An 18619-nucleotide genomic window follows, 5' to 3' on the forward strand; every position below is an offset into this window, starting at 1 on the left:
CAGCTACCGGAATGTGCCTAGATTAGGGATGATGATGTGACCCCAAACTAGGCAATGAGATCCAAGAAGTTGTTCCCTAAGGATATCTTAGCAAAACTTTCTTCATTTTTAGGAGAGAGCCAATGAAAAACACAGCTTCTCTCTCCTGCTAGAGGTGAACTAGGAAGCATGTACTACCTAGCAACCATTCTACTACCTGAGGGGAACCAGCCAGAGGTAGGATGACATCAACGCCATAGACAGCCAAAGATGGGACAGGCCTTGAGCCTTGATGACAATGCTGAGCTGGATTAACCAACTGTGAAGGTTGTTCTAACTCTGGATTTGCTGTTACGGTTTTTATTCCAAAACCATCTCTAATAACCACAGTGGGCAATATAAATAGACGGAAACTTCTGAGCATCTCTGAAGCATTATTTTTCCCTTTCTCTATTATTTTTACTGTTTCCCATTGTTGCTAAAATTCCTCATTGTTTAATTGCTATCCCCAGGGCACTTTACCAAATACCCTTTTTGTTATTTTCTTCTTTGGAGACCAAGCATTAGAGTATCTGTTTTCTAGTGCTTTCATCCACTGTTTCTAATTAACTTCTCTTTTCCACTACAAAAATAATGCCGTGTCTCCCATTCTTGTCTATCTGAAAGGCATTTTTTAATATTTCTAAGAATTTTTATTACCATCAGCAATGTAGAAACAATAAAAGTAACAAACAAATCAAAAGATACAATGTTTTTAAAAATGCTCACAAGTTTGACTGTATAAATAGTACGAACTAGTCATTAGTTACAAGGTGGATTGGTGGTTTTGGAATAAAAAACACTTGGGGTTGATATTCTCAAAATCATTTACCAACAGCAGGCCTTAAAGCAAAAGTGGCTTATACAGCAAAATACAATACAATAAAATAAAGCTTTAAAAAAGAAATAAATATCATCTACCTTGAAGGATTTATGTGAAGATTCAAAACCATTAATATATGTAAAACTCAGCCACAGAATTTATACCTCGATTTTTCTGATTCCAAATCTAGGGTCCTTTTCACTTTATTACAACTACTTTTCTTCATTCATCCCACAACCATTTACTGAGTGGCTACTATTACCCAGGAAGCTTTATAGATAAAAATAGCAAAGTCTCTGTCCTTAAGTAGTGTACAGTTTACAGTGAATCAGACAAATGAATGGATATTAACAAGAGGGGGCCTGTTTATTTTCGTGATTCGTTTCATAGGCTATAAAATCAGAAAAATACAGATTTAAAAGTCAATTCTGCTTTTTGTTAACTTTGTGACCTTGGGAAAGCTACTTAAAATCTCAAAACCAATTTGCTCATCTGAAAAAGGAGATAACAGTATATCCCCTCAGAGTGTTGTTGACAGAACAAAATGAGATTGTGAAATGCTTAGCTCAGTGCCTGTTGTAAAGTAAGCATTTGTCTACTGTGGGCAATAATCCTCATTGTCATAATTAATATGACAACTGCAAATATAACTGTACATAACTATGTGCAAAAGGTATGCACAGGCGTTATGAGGCAGAGGAGGGGCATTCAAATCAGTCTCCAGGTTCAGGGAAGCACCGCTCCCTAAAACAGCAGATGCTTCTGGAGAGTTTGGAAAGACAGAGTTCATACTTCTAAGTGTGAAACTGTGTGAATCATTTTAGGAACTGCAAATAGATCTTTAAGACTGAAAGTAAGGATGCTGGGCGAGGAATGGAAAATGAGTGGTAAGTGTTGACAAATCCAAGATTTTAAGGATTAAATTTAGGAATCTGAAGCCTTTTAATCTGAATGAGAGGGTGCTAGACAGTAGCCTACATTCCATGTGAGAGAGTCATTGTAACACACTGAGGCTTCCTACGGCTTTTTCTCTTCTCTATAATTATAAGGAAAAAAGATGAAAGCATGTTTGCAAGAATGCATTGCAACATGCTAAAAGTTTTAAAACTGTCAAAACAAATTTTCTAATTTTGACTGTAGTCAAACACTTTTCCACTAAGCAAAGGGAACTCAATAAACAGTTTTGTTTTATAAATAGTTTCGTAAAGAGAATACTATTTGTGAATCGTATTAGCTCAAAAATGTTTGCCTAGTAAAACTTTACCACTGTATGTGAGTGTTCCAGGCCTGAACAGACAGACAGAACTGGATGAAACGGATGCCACCCCTTTACAGAAAACACTACATTGTAGGTAGCACAGGGAACAGAATCCTTTGACACATTATTGTAGGACAAGCAAAAATTCTTGTTACCTTCTACAGGGATTTTCATAATATGTTCTGGAGAAACTCAAGCTCCTAAGAAGGCCAATCAATTCATGAATCAACGAAGATTTTGCAGGAAATCTTGAATCACTGTGATCGTCTGACCCAGTCAGCTTCTGTGATGATTGACTATTCTCAATCAGTCTGCTGTTTTGTGTACAACATTTTCAAAGAAGTAATTTGAAAATGTTTTAATAAACTAATATAAAAGAGACAACCAATAGGAAACAGAGCATTGCAGCATAAAAAAAAGTATAGTGTCTACCAATTTCTTGGGCTATGATTCGGGAAAAATGTATAATCATTTGAATCTTAGTAGGTGCAACTGAAAGATGGAGACAAAAAAATACCACGCTGATCAACTGTTGTGAAGATTAAATAAGATAATATAAAGGGCTTAACATGGTAATTCTCAAGTACTGCACATAGTAGGGCTTCGGTAAATATGTCCTTTTGTGGGTCTCTTCAGCTTCCTCTCCACCAGTCTCACTGCCACTCCAACTCCCACATAACTGACATGATCACACACACACACACACACACACACACACACACACACACACACACACACAGAGCTTGTAAGACACATTACTGTCGTAATATTTCTAAAAATTAATTATATAGTAACAATGAACCCCTACCTTTTATTATTAATACCCCAATTTTGAAAACCATTCTCTACACATACCAAGGAGGAGAGAAATCCCAGCACTTCCCCCTATCACCTCTCATTTCAAAAACAAGATTCTACAGGTGCTTGATCCTTCCACTAGTGACCCCTTTGCTATAGCCAGGGGGTGAAAAGGCCCAAACTAAGGCTCTTACACTCAGGATTTTGAATCTTGAAAGAGAGAAGTCCTGCCTGACTTCCAAACTTGGCCTACCAGCTTTCTATGGCCCGTGAGCCCCCAGTATCCTTTTCAAATATGCCCTTTGTGCTTGGAGTCCAATTCTGGTGATTGCAACCAAGAGCCAAGTTTAGGGAGGAGACTAGAGCTGGAGAGGAAGTCAGAAGACATTCCCACGTTTCCTAAAATTGATTTACAGCACAATTTAATGAGAAATAGATGCTAGAGAAAAAAAAAATTCAAAATGTTCCCGAACATCTTTCATAGAACAAAAGTTAATATGAAAAAATTTACTGCTGAATCTAGGCAAATCCTTATTCTTGGAGGAAATTGCTACCATTAAATAAACGTAAAAATCTGCCACCCAGCAAGTTGGCTATTAGCACATTTATTGAGAAAGATGCCAGATTAATATCAACCCAGACTATAACTCACCCTTGATAGAAAAAAAAAATCAAGAAAGAACTTTTTTCTTTCCTGGTCTCCTCCTATGGTTCTAACATAGTGTGACCTTTCAGAGCCTTATGCAAACACCTCTGTTCCATTGTAAACCTTACATTATGCTCTTAACTCACATCTGGACAATTCTCTGAGCCTAAATCTTTAGTGGTAGCTTAACAAAATTCACATTAGTCTTTGAAGATGAAGCAAGGTTCTGAAACTTTATGTTATGTTTGTTTCTTGTATTCACAAAAGAAAACAAATAAAAAATAACAATAATAATAACAATAATGGAAGGAAGGAAGGAAGGAAGGAAAGAAGGAAAGAATGAAGGTAAGAATGAAGGAGAAAAGGAAGACAGACTTATGCTGAAAAAGAGCTTCCAGATGACATATTCACTGAAATATTGTATTGCTGTAAAAGCAAAATTAAAACCCCACATGCAGACTGTAAATATAAACCTATTAACCAAAGGCTTTGAAAAAAGAATATAGGACCTTGCCAACAAGCTACAAAGCTATGTTTTAGGTTGGTTCCTTAGAAACAAATCCTGAATTGGGGATTCTGACACATGGCAAGAAATCAAAGGGAGAGATACAGAGAGTCCTGGCTTCAGTCTTCCATAGGGCCACCTCCACTCTTAGCAACCTCAGCAATCTATGTGAATCAAGCAATCCCATATCCCTCTCTTTTTTTTTTTAGCTTGGTCCAGATCTTGTCCTGGGGGTCATGATTCTTATGACATCCTACTATTTTGTGAGCACACTTTGCTTGCTTTTCTTTCTCTGTGCGACTATTCTGATTCATGTCTCAGAAAAAAACAAAGAACAAAATAGCTTCCATTAGACAGAACTTAATCCCGACTCTGCCATTACTAGCGGTGCAAGCTTTGGAGCAGTAACATCTTTCTTAAGGAGCCAAGTGGAAAAGCATTTGTGGACAGATAGCCACCTCACTACTGGAAGCCCAGAAAAGAAAAGAGCTCCCTATTTCTTGTCAGAGTCACAGGACAGGCATTAGAGAACTTCCAGAATGTCTTGTAAACTCTGTCTCCAAAACACTTCTGTAAATATATTCACGTCTCCACCGCCATCCCAGCTGTCATCATCTCAAGACCCTGGACATCAATAACCTTCTACATGGTCTCCCCACTCCCACTCTTGCCTTTCTGCAATCTAGTCTTCACACAGCTTCCAGAAGGATCTTTTCAAAACATAAATCCATTAATGTCATATTAATGTCATTCCCCTGCTTCAAATCTTCCAGTGTTCTCTTAAAATAATATGGAAATGCCTTAGTATGGACTTACATGCCCTAACACAGTTTTTCACTTCAATTTACAGCACTCCACTCCCTCCCTTCTCATTTCACTTGAGCCATACTGGCTTTCTTTCTGTCCCTTGAACACACCAGGTGAGGGCCTTGCGGTTCCCTTTGCTTGGAATGCTTTTCCTACAGATTGTTCATACCTGGTTCTTTCCTTTCATTCAAGTTTCAGCTTGAATGTTTCCTCTGAGAGGCATTGTCCCCTGACAACCCAATGTATATAAAGTTTTCCAGGCTCCCTCTATCATATTATGCTACTTTATTTTCTTAAGAATATTTATCACAATCTCAATTCTAGTTTATTTGTTTGTTGATTGATTTTCTCCTTCAACTAGAGCTCATGTTCCTCAAGAGCAGGAAACTAGTCTATTTCACCCCTATAGTTCCAGTATCTAGAACTGTGTTGAACACAGAGTGGGTACTCAATAAACAATCACCGAATACAGGAGTGGATAAATGAATTGTAAATGGTCCTCAGCTTTGTCAGAATTGACAATGGAAAATAACATTGCTTTTTTGAGTCACAACCTCAATTTTCTCCAGGGAATCATTTGGTAGAGAAGACATTCCTTGAGGACAAAGGCCAGGCCGTTGTTCAATAAAGTGCCAGTTAAATGCATTAATACACCATGTCCTGCCCCTGACATTGTCAAGATTATTTCATGTTATTTTCCTTGATAGCTGATATAGAAATATAGTACCATACAACTTTAAAAACAAAAGATGTCTCCAACTAAATTTAGTATAAACCAAGGACTAGAATTAGTACCATGCCAATTCAATCAGTATAAGGGAAACAAAATTTTTCTAATAGAAAGAACAACTCAAGATGTATTGGGCTACTCTGAGGCATCATTGCTTGGAGGAAAGAACTTGGCCTTTGAATCCCACTTACTAGCTCTGTTACCTTGAACAAATTTTCAACCTCTTTCAGCTGTAGTTCTTTATTATCTGTAAATTGGAGCTAATAATGTCTACCACAGCAGGGTTGTTGTAAGAAATGAAGAAAATTATTTGTGAGAAAGAGCCTGGCTCAATGTGTGTCTCTAATAAAATTCTTTGTACCCCTTAAAAAGCAACAAATTTCCTATAAGTAAAGAAGTTCAAAGCTTAGACAATTTCACCAAGAATATTCTAGAAAGAGATCAAACATTACATGGGATGTTCCACTAAATAACTTTCATGAACCAAGAGATTTTATAATGTGAACTGTCTTGTTGTACAAATATGGAAAAGGAGTACAGTAGTACCTCAGTTTTCGAACGTCTCTGTTGACGAACATTTCGGTTTACAAATCACCATAAACCCGAAGTAAATGCTTTGGTTTTCGAACATGCCTCGGAAGTCGAACATGTCATGCAGCTTCCGCTGAGTGCAAGATCCTGAGGCCTAGCTATTGGCTATTTTCGAACGTTTCAGAACTCGAATGGTCTTTCGGAATGGATTCCATTTGAAAACCGAGGTACCACTGTATAGAAAAACTATACAACTTGCCAACGATGAAATACAAATTCCGGTCAATCTTCAAGGCAATCTACCAACGCACTCCTCCCTCCCTCCTCCTTCAATCCCTCTTTGACTTCTAATATTTCTGACATTCTCAATCATGCTTCAACAAAAACCGGTGTGCTTACTATTCCCAGCGCACCTGGCTCAATTTTTTCCTCTGTGCTTCTGCACAGACTCCCTCCTTCCACCAATTCTAAGCTACGTTATGTCCCTGCTTTTTTTTTTAAAGCAACACGTGTGGAAAGAAATGTTTTTCCTTATTAACGTCTCTACATCTTCATCCGACCTCAGTACTCAAGGGCTCTAATGCCCCACTTCTCTTAATTCCTAAGGCAAACTGAGTGATCTTTTTAATACATAAAGCAGATCAAATCATTCCCTCACTCAAAGCTTTTATTTGCTTTTCATCATACTTCAGATGCAAATCTAAACTCCCACACAAAAATGACGAAGTTCTGCATGGTTTGGCTCTGCCCTCCTCCCTAGCCTCACCTTGCAGGCACTCTCGCTTATTCGCACTAATCCATCCATCTTGCCTTCGTTTAGTTCCTCCAGTGCTTCCAGCTCTTTCCATTCACATGCTGCTATTTCTTCCTCAAAGTATCATCTTTCAGAACTCGTCATAAATGGCATTTTCTCAGTGAGGCCCTCCGTAACCACCTCACTCCTTACTAACACGTCAAGAGGGGGTCTTCTTTGACAGTCTCCCAGAGCAACTTTTTCTTGCCTTCCTAACACGTCCATTGTTTTAGTGATGTAGAAGCTGCTGGAAGCTGCTCCCTGCTTCTCTGTTCAGGTGGACAGAGCAAGTCACACTGGAGCAGATGTTACAGAAGTGACAATTATTTTACTTTGCAAATGTAGAGCAAGTAGATTTACATAGTAGAAATGTGTGTGATACAACAAAGTAAAATCCTCACAATACTCATGGTATGTACTGCTGTTTATTTGGGAAGAGGTAAGCCATCATGCTTCGAGGACCTAGCATCTTCTGAAACAATGAGGCCAAGAAACCTAATCTTTTCTTCCAAGATTTGAAGCCTGGAAACTTAAAGCAGAGAGGCTTTGGCTATATTCACTAGAGGAAAAAGCCATGAGAAGTCTTAAAAGAAAATTCATTGGAAGGGAAAAGCAAATGTGTCAGGGGGTGTTCTGAGTACAACCCAGAGCCTAAGGACCCAAGAGAGAGGGCTGGCTCCCAACAGCACGCAGCCTAAGGCCAGCTGCCCTCTGAGGCCACGTTCTCTAGCTCAGTGGCTGTGCTCTGGGAAATTATTGCTGAGATTTATAGCTGGAGTCATGGGTGTGAATTCATGTTCTGTCTAACGATGGCATCGAAGCACAGGCTGTATAAGGACATGCTCCAGCAGCAGTGGACCAGCACTGACTGTCCCTCTGCCCAGACAAGGCCACTGTGCAGTAGCAGCAATGTGTGGCAGTGAGAGCAGCCACAGTAATGACCCAGCAGCTGGGTTACATTTGCTTATTGGAATGATTGTTTATGTACTGTCTACCTTTGCATATTGAGAGTTTCATGAAAGAAGATAGCATGTCTGCTTGGCTTACCATCAGGCCTACCAAGAATAGCACAGTTGCACATTGCTCAAAAAGGAGTGACATTCACACAGAATAGAGTGCGAATAGGGCCTCCTAGAGCTATGTAACTGCTCAACACACACAACCATATGATTCAGCCCTGGTCACCATTGCATCACCAGGGTCAACAGAGTGGTAAGCATACAGCAAGCACTCTATAAATATTTATAGAATGACTGTATAAAAGAACGCATGGTCTACTTTGTCCATTTGGATATATTTCTACGCTTCTTCCTAAGAAGTTTCTGGATGTTTCCCCCATGCGTCTAAAATAGTATGCTTGACAAGGATGATTTTATCTATTGAGAGCCCCAGGAAGTCAGAACTGAAGAGAAGGTTAGAGCCGATAATTGTTTTATCTTACTGAAGAGGAAAGGGAAAACCAGAAAGTTAACTTCTGTCATGTGGTGGAAAAGCCAAGACCAGAACCCAGGTCTTTTGCCTTCCCACGCCTTATTCTCTCTGTGGCCCTCACCTGCTTCTTCAGTCCCTTTATTTGGTTCCTCTCACAAAACAGAGAAGATTGCTCACAAGTCAGTGGTCACTTACTCACTCACTGTCACTCGTGCCTCAGGACTGTTCAGATCCTCCTCTATTTGGGGTAATGAGGATGTGGTGTTTCTACCTGACCCAAACAAGGACGTTCTCAGGGAAATTTCACACCTCAAGACTGTAATAAAAAGTTCCACTTTACTGTCTGGTGAATTCCCCCAAATTCATCTTATCTTTCACAATCTCTCTCTTTGTTTTCAACATTAACATACATTGTTTTGCAAATTTGTTGATGAATCACACCAATAGCAGCATATTCTCAACCACAGAAAATGACAATATTCAGAAAGAGGAACAAAAAGATCAACTCTACTTCCAGGAAATATCAAAGGATTGGTGAAAAGAATATTTTTAAAATTACACTTTTGGGATCAATAATTAATTAAAATAAATAGGCTTCTAGCTCTAACTTGACCTTTTGTTTTTATCTTACCAAGATTTTTAAAAATAGTAATGCTGTTTTGGGGCGAACGGGTGGCTCAGTTGGTTAGAATGTGAGCTCTGGGCAACAGGGCTGCTGATTCGATTCACACATGGGCCAGTGAGCTGCTCCCTCCTTAATTAGAATGAAGGCAACAAGCTGCAGCTGAGCTGCCTCTGAGTTCTGGGACAGCCGGGTGGCTCAGATGGTTGGAGTGAATACTCTCAACCACAAGGTTGCTGGTTCGATTCCCGCATGGGATGGTGGGCTGTGCCCCCTGCAACTAACAATGGTGACTGGACTGGGAGCTGAGCTGCGCCCTCCACAACTAAGACTGAAAGGACAACAACTTGACTTGGAGCTGATGGGTCCTGGGGGGGGAACAAAAAAAACACACTGTTCCCCAATAAAGTCCTGGAAATACACACTATTCCCCAATAAAGTCCTGGTCCCCTTCCCCAATAAAATCCTAAAATAAATAAATAAATATAAAAATAGTAATGCTGTTTGATATGAGATTTATCCTGTCCTTACATCACATGACTCTCATCTAAATTAATAGCTAATTGCCTTCTTTTTAGCAGAATTAAGGTATGAAAAATCAAGCCTCCTCTTCCATCTCTGCCACCATTTTTCATTTTTACATTTATGATCCTTAAATGCCTGTCATAAAATAATATGTAGATTTTGAATAAGCACCACTGTCAGCCATTGAAATGTCCTCCTTATGAATGCTGCCCGAGAGAATGTCTGGGTGGGCCACTTGATGGGAAAATTATACTCTGTGTTATTTGTAGGCTGCAAATAATATGAATGCTTTGTCAGGACCTGGTTAAACTCTGAGGCATTTTACAACTCTATGATGCTCACAGTTTGGTCTGATTTAAGGCTTGTGTAAACTCAATTCTGGGCAGTGAATCAGGGGTGAGAGTTCTGTTCAGCCCCGACATTTGTGATCACCTGTGAAGAGGTGGCACAGGATCTACCCTTAAAGAGGTTTACAGGAACATCTGACCTAGGACATAACTAGATGCAGAACTAATTCAACTCACACATTTGCACAAGGACAGGTCTGAGCACACAAAGAAAGACAGGAAAAAGTGCCTCCCTACAAAGACAGCAGACACATTCTAAGACCTGCAGGAGAGGTCTTCAGAGCACAAGGTTACTCCCAGGTTTAAGAAAAAGGGGAGATGGCATCCAGCATGTTTTGGATTTAGATAGTTAACTGGCAGCTGTGAGGGGGAAAGGATTCCAGAGCTGAGAGAATGCAGGAGATCGATGGCGGGGGGAATGGGCAAGAGGGATGAACTACAATATCTTGTCAAAGTTTATGCACATGTGGTTTACCATTTTTCTTATTTTATTTTTTTCCAAAAAGTTATATTCTCTGCAACATATTCCCCCTAGTGAACTATAACTAATCAAGCTGTGAAACATCACTTGTCTCGTTTCTCCAGGTTCCTGGGGAGGTCTATCTGAATACAAGTCATTATCATCCAGTAAAATATCATAGTAGTATTCCTAATACGGAAGGGGTATTCCCAATTATTCTCACATACATTTATCTTGGTTTTCATTACAATCCTGTGAAATGAACTGGGTAGGTGTTTTTCTTACTATTTTATAGAAGAAAATAGTTCACAAAGATATCAAAGTGAATTATCTAAGGGCACACAATTAATTGTTTATGTAACTGGGACCATACCCTGCCTTCTAATTTGGGTGTTTAGATATTCAGTCAACAAGCATGTATCGGGCATACCTTTATTACAGCAGGCAGTTATGATACTTCCTAAGGAAAAAAAAACAATCAATGCACAAGACAGATACTTTACCTACCCTCAGGAGGTCAATTACCCAATACATCCAATGAAGTGTGACTCAGATTATGACAGATAGGTGCCGTGGGACTAAAGGGCCAAAGCACCCAACCAAGCCTAGAGAGGATGAAGGAGGGCTTCTCTAACCAAGTGACTGGTAACTTGAGACCTTAGCCAACTCAAGAGGGATGACTGCTTGGAAGCTATTGTTGAAGGACTAACGGGTCAAGTGGCAAGTAGAAAAATGAAGAGATAAGTGTTCTGAGTAAAGACAGCAGAGTCACGGAGAATTTCCACTCCATAGTGCTACTTCCCTGTGTGTGTGTATATGAATCCCTCTTGTTAAAAAAGTCACATGCTGTCCAGTGATCATTTCTGTATAAGAATGAATCACTAGGTTTAGTATAAAATGTTGACATACACTTAGGAGACCAGATATACGAGGAACCCCAAGAAAAATGAGTCTCCTTCTTTGGTTACCCTCTTTAATCTATGAAAACTGAAATTTTTTCTAGAGAAAAGGGGGACTTGAGAAGCCATCTAATAATCCTCAAGAAGCATGGCAGGAGTTGAAATACCAACTTCTTACCTGTATGTAAGGAATTGAGGAAAATGGTGGTGTCAGAATCTGACAGATTACAGTTGAAGACCTTAGAGTTGTGAGGCATAAATAAGATAAATGTGGAACTCTGGTGGATTATAAAAATGCTACAGAGGGGTGGCCGATTAGCTCAGTTGGTTAGAGTGCAGTGCTCTTAACAATAAGGTTACCGGTTCGATCCCCACATGGGCCACTGTGAGCTGCTCCCTCCACAACTAGATTGAAACAACTACTTGACTTGGAGCTGATGGGCCCTGGAAAAGCACACTTAAATAAATACATAAAATGTTAAAAATATATATATCCTTTAAAAAATGCTACAGAACTGTGAGGAGTTTTGTGTGTGTGTGTGTGGGGGGGGGACGTGGGGAGCATTTCCCCCTACTGCTTCCCTGTAATGCAAGACCAAAATTGAAAAGTGAAACATGACTACCACCCCTCAGAACCCCCAAAGGAATCATTATCTGTTACAAATGCTTGTAGTGCATATTCCTGAGTGTCGTTCCCAGAAAAATGAACCTGTGGAAACTTTCATAATTGAGTTACTGACCTTTACAGCTTTTTTAAAAGAGAAAGGCCAATGAGTCACAATTATGATACCACTCTAGAACATCTGAATTTCTTCAAATCTGATGGCTTAAGAACTGTTTAACTCTTGGCGCCTTCTCTGATAAACTTAAAATAAAATAATCTGCATTTTTAAACTCTGATTTATCTCAATCTTCAAGTTATATTGGCTTCTGGATATATCATTTAGATAACCCTCCATCTTTTAAACCGTGTCCAAAAGCTCTAGTCACTCATTCTTAGAGAAAAAAAATTGACCAGTCTCTTTCATTGAACCATGATTTCCCTAAATAAGAAAACCTGAGAATAACATCAATGGAAAAAAACTTTAGATATCTATTAGTCCTACCTCTGCACATTATAGATAGGAAGATACGTAACTTGCCCAGTGCCACTATTAGGAATAGAATTCATGGCCTCTATTTAAGCAAAGCAGACAAATACCCAACAACTACAACAAACATTGAAAATAAACTCAGAGGCAGATATCCTGAATTATTCTAATTCTAATATTCTTTATCTGAAGAGTTCAGAGTTCTTCATCTGAAGGATGGAGAAAATAGTGGCAACCTTTCAGAATGCAGTTAATGAGGTTATTTACCACAGTGAATAGGACATAGTAGATGTGTAAGAAATGTTTGTTGAATAAATCACTCCTTAAATAGACCATTTTGAATAGCATTCTCTCTTACCGTTCCTTCTCTGACTCACCTCTTCCCACTGTCTCTCCCCTAAGGCCCTACAACCTGCAAAAGCAAGTCGTAACTGATCTCACTTTCCCATTTCCAGCCGCAATCTATCCACACACTCTACAGCCCTGCCAATCTTTTTAAAACTCTCTCCCCTGTTGAAAAAACCAAAATAGAGTTTCTACTGCCTGCTGGCAAAAGAACACAATCCTCATCTTATGTTCACCCTACTACCTCAATCTGGCCCCCTGAGCCTTTTCAAGGCATTCTTCCCGTGGTTGTCATGTGCACACTCTGTGGCTCCTGGGCACACTCGCTGTCAGCTGTGAGGTCAAGCTATGCCATCCCACATCTTCCCAGAAGCCTAGCAAATTCAGATGGACTTTCTTCCCAGAGCCAATGGCAGTAATTACATCGCATCTCGTATTGTTCTCTAATTGTTTCATTCATCAATGTGGTCATTCTACTTCTCTGAACAGATTATCATTCTTTGATCGATTTTTAATATTTACTAAATATCCCTTCTACAGAGTGCCTGAATGTAGTAAACTTGAAAAAAATGTACAAATTCCGAATAATCTCAATTCTTATCAAAATAAATTATAGAAGATTTTTCCTACAATGCCAATTCCCATGCCTAAATATTTTCCTTGAAAGGACATCCTGAATACAGCAGAAATTTATAAGCAGAGAAAATTAGCAATTGAACAACACTTTTTTATACTATAAAACATCATTACTTCTATAAAATAATCTATCACATATTTATCCCATGTAGTATATTTAAGGCAAATTTCCATTGTCAAAATATATCAGCAATGCCTTAAATTAAAAAAAAAAATTACATCTACATTGTGAAATATCTTTTCGATTCAAAGCAACTATGTCTGCATTTGTGGCTACCGAGCAGGGAATATGCTGGTTCAAAGTTCAAGGTGAAAGTTTCTAAGGCTGTTTTTTTCCAGTTCCAAAGTTGTAGATGAGAACCTCCATACCTTATACCTCATTTTTCACAATGTTGATGGTTCATTTTATATTTACTGTTTTTAAGATAGTTACAGTATTAGCCACATTCTACCTGTTTGGGGAGTGCCCGGTTTACAAAAGCACAAAATGTACTTACTCATCCTTCTCTGAACAACACCCTAAGGTTATTCCTGCTTCTGAAAACTTGGCTATCATGTCAAATAACTGAACTATTTTGGTGACTGTAGTTCATAAAAAATAAAATAAGAATAAGAATTTAAAAAAAAGTCAAACAGATTGCATTGCTGAGTCAACTGGCTGATTCCAACAGAATGGCAATTTGATGCCCCACGTAAACGGTGGCTAAGAACCGTAGATCGGCCACAGAGACATAATTTTCCACTGTAGTCTTACTTAATTTCACATCTTGTATTGTACTTTGCAAAGTTTCTGGGAAAAAGACAAAGTAAAACATCTTTTGTTTGCACCATAGATAAACCGCTATTTAAGTATTTATGCAGTGGGACCTTGCAGCAGTGGGGATGTGTTCTTATTATAGTCCCTCTCCTCTGCTAACTTTTCCAGCGGTAACAACTGAATATTATTAGTCATGATAGTCCTCCAAGGTAAGATATAATTAGGGTCCTTTTAAGTAGGGAGTTTGGATAATTAGATGAGTATCCTATGCCCAACTCAGCAAAAGCTAACAGGGAATCTATATTTTACCCATAGTTAGAAAAAAAAAGTGTATAAAACAATCTCTCACTTTAACATTACTATACTGAAAATTTAATTCACTAAGTTCTAGTGTTTTCATGCTTACAATTCCCTAATCTATTAAGAAAGCCATTTTGCCAATTTCTTTCCTTCGAAATAGAGCCAACTTTCTACTGGATATCTTTCTGAAGATATGTGGAGATTTCATTTTAATGGTGCACAAAACAGAAGATAGAACCATTTGCTTCAGTTTAAAATATACTTATTTTGGAAATCTTGAATGTATCCTCTTCAATACAATCAATCACATGTTAAATTTAGTTTAAGTTTAATATTTTCATATAAAGAAAATGAATTTCATATAAAGAGAACTGAATTAATCAAATGTCTGATAAAATGCTGCAAAATGGATATTATTTGAATGCAGATATCAAATGAAATTAAATAAGACTACTTCCAAATACAGTTTTTCTTAAGAGAGTGAGTTTGGCCATCCCAGGCTACAATGTTCAGAATTGATCTAAATTCCTTCTAAGGCCACTATGCTCATGGTATTAGAATCCAACTTTTGAAATAAAAGACACACTATGTACATAGTTTCTCTTCTACTTAAAAAAGAGCAACAACTATAAGTCTGCTAACTGTATGGATAATGGATAAGCATTTTATGCATTTGATTTAACTGCATTTTCCCCCAGGATATAAAGAGTGATAGAGCAAACTCAAAGATGTGGAACTCAAATGACAGTTATGAAAAAAATCAGCTACTTTGTTGCCTTTAAAGTTATATTAATTACTGCACTTTAGTAAAGTGTGTATTATTTAGAACTATTTTCCCCTCCTTTCTGGCCACCTACACACTCCATTCCTCAACCATAAAGGTAAACATGTCTAAAATTGGTGCTAGTTTTGATAAGCCATGATGATGAGATCAGCCTAGTTCCTGGAACACAGAACTGTGACCACACAGCGACTTGCGGGCAGTTAGGTCCCAACCTAACACTCCTCGTCACCACACATTGTCATCACTGATTTGGGGCCAAGACTTGTGCTCTAAATATACTACACCAGTCAAACAGAGGTATTGTGGAATATCTGTTTTGTCACATGAAAGGGAAGGTGGGAGGGGAAAAGAAACTTTGGTTCTATTTTTAAATGCAAGGAATTTAAAACTATAAATGGTGTACAACAATGTCAATGTACTTAACATCACTGAACTGTACGTGTAAAATGATTAAAATGGTCAATTTTACGCTATGTATATTTTACCACAATTTAAAAGGAAACCTGGATGAGTGTGAGTTCTGAAAACAGTGTCTATGGGTTTCGAAAGTTTATTATAGTATGCGTTTCAGAAGTTTTTCACAACTGTCTAAGAAATTCCCAGGTCCAATAGATAGTTGGTTATAAGTGCCGCAGTGACCAGATTGCACTCTCTGCAACAAAACTCCTATTAAGCCAGTCTGCTTGGGGGCCAGTAAGCATCCATTCATTAGGAATTAGAACACAACATTTATCCACAGAAATCTCTAGCTAAAAGTTCCATAGGAAAAACTTTGAAAGAATGATGAAAGGCTATTAGACAAGGACCCTGTGCAAACATCACTTGCTCCCAGACTGAGCCCTTATGAGGAGTTGGGAAACGCAGAAACCTCTACCTTCCATCCCAGGATTGGCCTTGCCCCAGTCCTACATAGTTGCCACAAGGGCCAGAGGGAGTTACCAGGCCTCGGGGTCCCACTGAGGATGGGTTCAAGCACTTCCTAGAAGCTCCAGGCACCATTCCAAAAGGTTGAGGCTGGCTGCAACTACAAGATGCAGCTTCACTCTCCTGCCTCTAGTCAAGAGTGAGCCTGCCAGGAAGGTTATCACCGGCTGCACCCAGAGAGAACGCAAAGAGGCTCAGAAGCTGCAAGAGGGCTGTGCTTGTCTGCAGCAGCAGGGAGAGTACTTCTGCAGACTGAAAATCGCCTCAACGTGGGAGAGGTATTTGAAATAAGGAGAAAACCCACAGCACCAGGCTACAGTTGTCATCAGCACTCTATTTCCAATTGCACCGAGCAGAAACCCGTATCCCTGCACATGCACTTCATACATGGGCATCCTCTTACTCTCTCTGATTAGAACGTGAGCTGCCCTATGGTCTCCATGTATGCATAAGCAGAACCTAACGCGATGCCTGGCGCTTGGAAGGCGCTCCGCAAGGAAGGAACTCAACTCTGAAGCTGCAACCAAGACAGCGCGGGCAAAAGTCCTCCCCAACGTTCTGTGGTTGCAAACATACCCCTGCTGGTGCTGTCCCTTTGAGAAGTGAGCAATGCCTGCAGGCACCCCACCCAAACCTATGCATCCCCTGCAACTACCTACCAGCAATGGGGACCAGCAGACCGACAGCACACACATGATCCCCAAAAGTTGGATGGCGGTCTCAGTCGTGATCCGGCCCCACTGGGCGCTGGACTGCGATGCCGTGACTTTAGCCCGGCAGCGGGATACCAGGGCCTTAATGGTGGCCAGGTTGCAGGCGAAGGTGATGGTCAGCGCTGAGAGTCCCAGGAAGGCAAAGGTGGAGGCGAAGAAAAGGTTGCCCCAGTTGCGCGAAGAGCTCGTCCCATTGCCTCCCTCCCCGGTGCTAATGAAGCACCACGTCCCGGGCCACTGGATGCTGTACTGGCCCACACCCAGCACCGGCAACAGGGCGAAAGCGAGCACGGCCAGCCATACACCGAACAGCACCGAGCGGGTGGCGCGCGTCTTCATGTGGCTCGCGTACCAGTGAGGCGCTCGGATGGCCAGCGCCCGCTCGACGGCCATGGCGCTGGCGATGAAGAGCGAGGAGAGCCCAAAGACAGTCATGGTCAGACCAAAGAAAGTGCACAGCCTTCCCGACGGGTCGAGGTGCTCCCAGCGCTGCTTGGACAGGTACACGACGATGACCACAGGGCTGGTGAGCAGCTGCCCCACCAGGTCCGTGAGTGCCAGCCAGCCGATGCACAGCAGAAACGACTTCTTGCGCTTGCTCTCCCGGCGCCGGTAGCTCCGCGACACCAGCAGTATGGCCAGCGCGTTCCCCACGAAGCCGGTGATCAGCATGGTGATCGGGAAGACTACGGACACGGAGCGGCAATCCTCTCCGGCCTCCGGGGGACGCGTGAGGTTGCCCCGCGCCTCGGAGGAGCGCTCCGGCGCCCACATGCCCGCGTAGGAGTGGTTGAGGCGGGTGCAGAAAGGAGCGCTCCCGTAGCCCCGGGTCTCCTTCATGTTGGCTTGGAGGTGAGGAGAGGACGGCGCCGGGCGAACAGCAGCGGGAGCTGGTAGACGGGGGTCAGGAGGCGGTGGAGGTCCGTAGTGACCTGAGCGGGGGCTCGAGTGGGGCTGCGTTCCATGATGCGGGCGCAACCGCCGCCTCACTTTGCTACATGGGTCCCGGAGGAGCCTGGGCTTTCGGACCCCACAGGCAGTCGCTCCGTCGGCTCCGGGAAGCCTCCAGCTCCCAGGCGCGCGGTGGTGCCTGGCTCCTTCTATAAGGCCGAGGGGGGCGGGGCGCCCGTGGGTGTGGGCGTAAGTGCGGTGGGAGGAGGAGGGCGACGCAACTGGGCGCGTCTCTTGGCTGCGGCGTGACCGCGGTCCTGGCCGCCTGGGCTGGGAAAAACTTCAGAGGGATCCTCCCGAAATGCCCCAGCTCCTGGCGGGACGGGATGCTCAGACAGGCCGTCCTTCCCGGCTCCGCGCTTCCTCCTCTCTCAGCCAGGGGAGCGCCCGTGGGCCGCGGGGGCTGAGGTGTCTCTCTGGGCTACCCCGACCCCAAGTTGCCAAGGCGGACCGAGCACTCGCCCTCCTGCTCCACCCACCGACTTTTATACAGGGACTGGGTCCTCCCACTGAAGAGCTTTCTAACCCTTGCAAATGTAACTCACCTGTCCCTAAATAATCTGGGCAGATCCCACCCCTTTGCATAGCTGAGTGGGAACTTTCTCCCCTTTCTACTGCGGGACTCTAGAATGATTTCAGCGGGCCAAGGGGCTCTGTTCCCTGGGGGCGCACCGAAACTACAAAACTAATAGCGCCTCCAGACTTCAGGAAATAGGTACAGGGAAACAAAACAATACCTGATGTCGAATTCAAAGATGAAGGAAGATATCCCAACTACCACCTCCCATCTAAAAACTGTTGGTAGATGTTATGAAGGCCTCCACAATTAGTGAAAATAGGCATGATTGCCTAGTAACATCTTTTATTACAGCAATATTTTGTGTTTCACAAGCATTTCCCCATTTTATCAGAGATCCCCCAAAGT

General features: G+C 41.5%; 1 protein-coding gene across 3 annotated transcripts in view; it reads right to left on the reverse strand.

Moving 5' to 3' along the window:
• PTGER3 (prostaglandin E receptor 3) overlaps nt 1-18168 on the reverse strand; it is an 87558-nt gene extending 69390 nt beyond the window's left edge. Inside the window, exon 1 of one of the 3 annotated variants that reach the window (XM_019727751.3) lies at nt 16690-18167. In XM_019727751.3, coding sequence (XP_019583310.2) covers nt 16690-17583 — 894 coding nt within the window. In that variant the 5' untranslated portion in view covers nt 17584-18167. Of the gene's footprint in view, nt 1-16689 lie in introns of all 3 variants that reach the window. The other 2 variants (XM_088791200.1, XM_088791201.1) reach the window with 2 other exon arrangements.
• Between the last annotated feature and the right edge of the window lie 451 nt (nt 18169-18619).

The sequence above is a fragment of the Rhinolophus sinicus genome, chromosome 14 (genome assembly GCF_057876585.1).
Source record: "Rhinolophus sinicus isolate RSI-liver-muscle chromosome 14, RSI-T2T, whole genome shotgun sequence".
NCBI classification, from domain to species: Eukaryota; Metazoa; Chordata; class Mammalia; order Chiroptera; family Rhinolophidae; genus Rhinolophus; species Rhinolophus sinicus.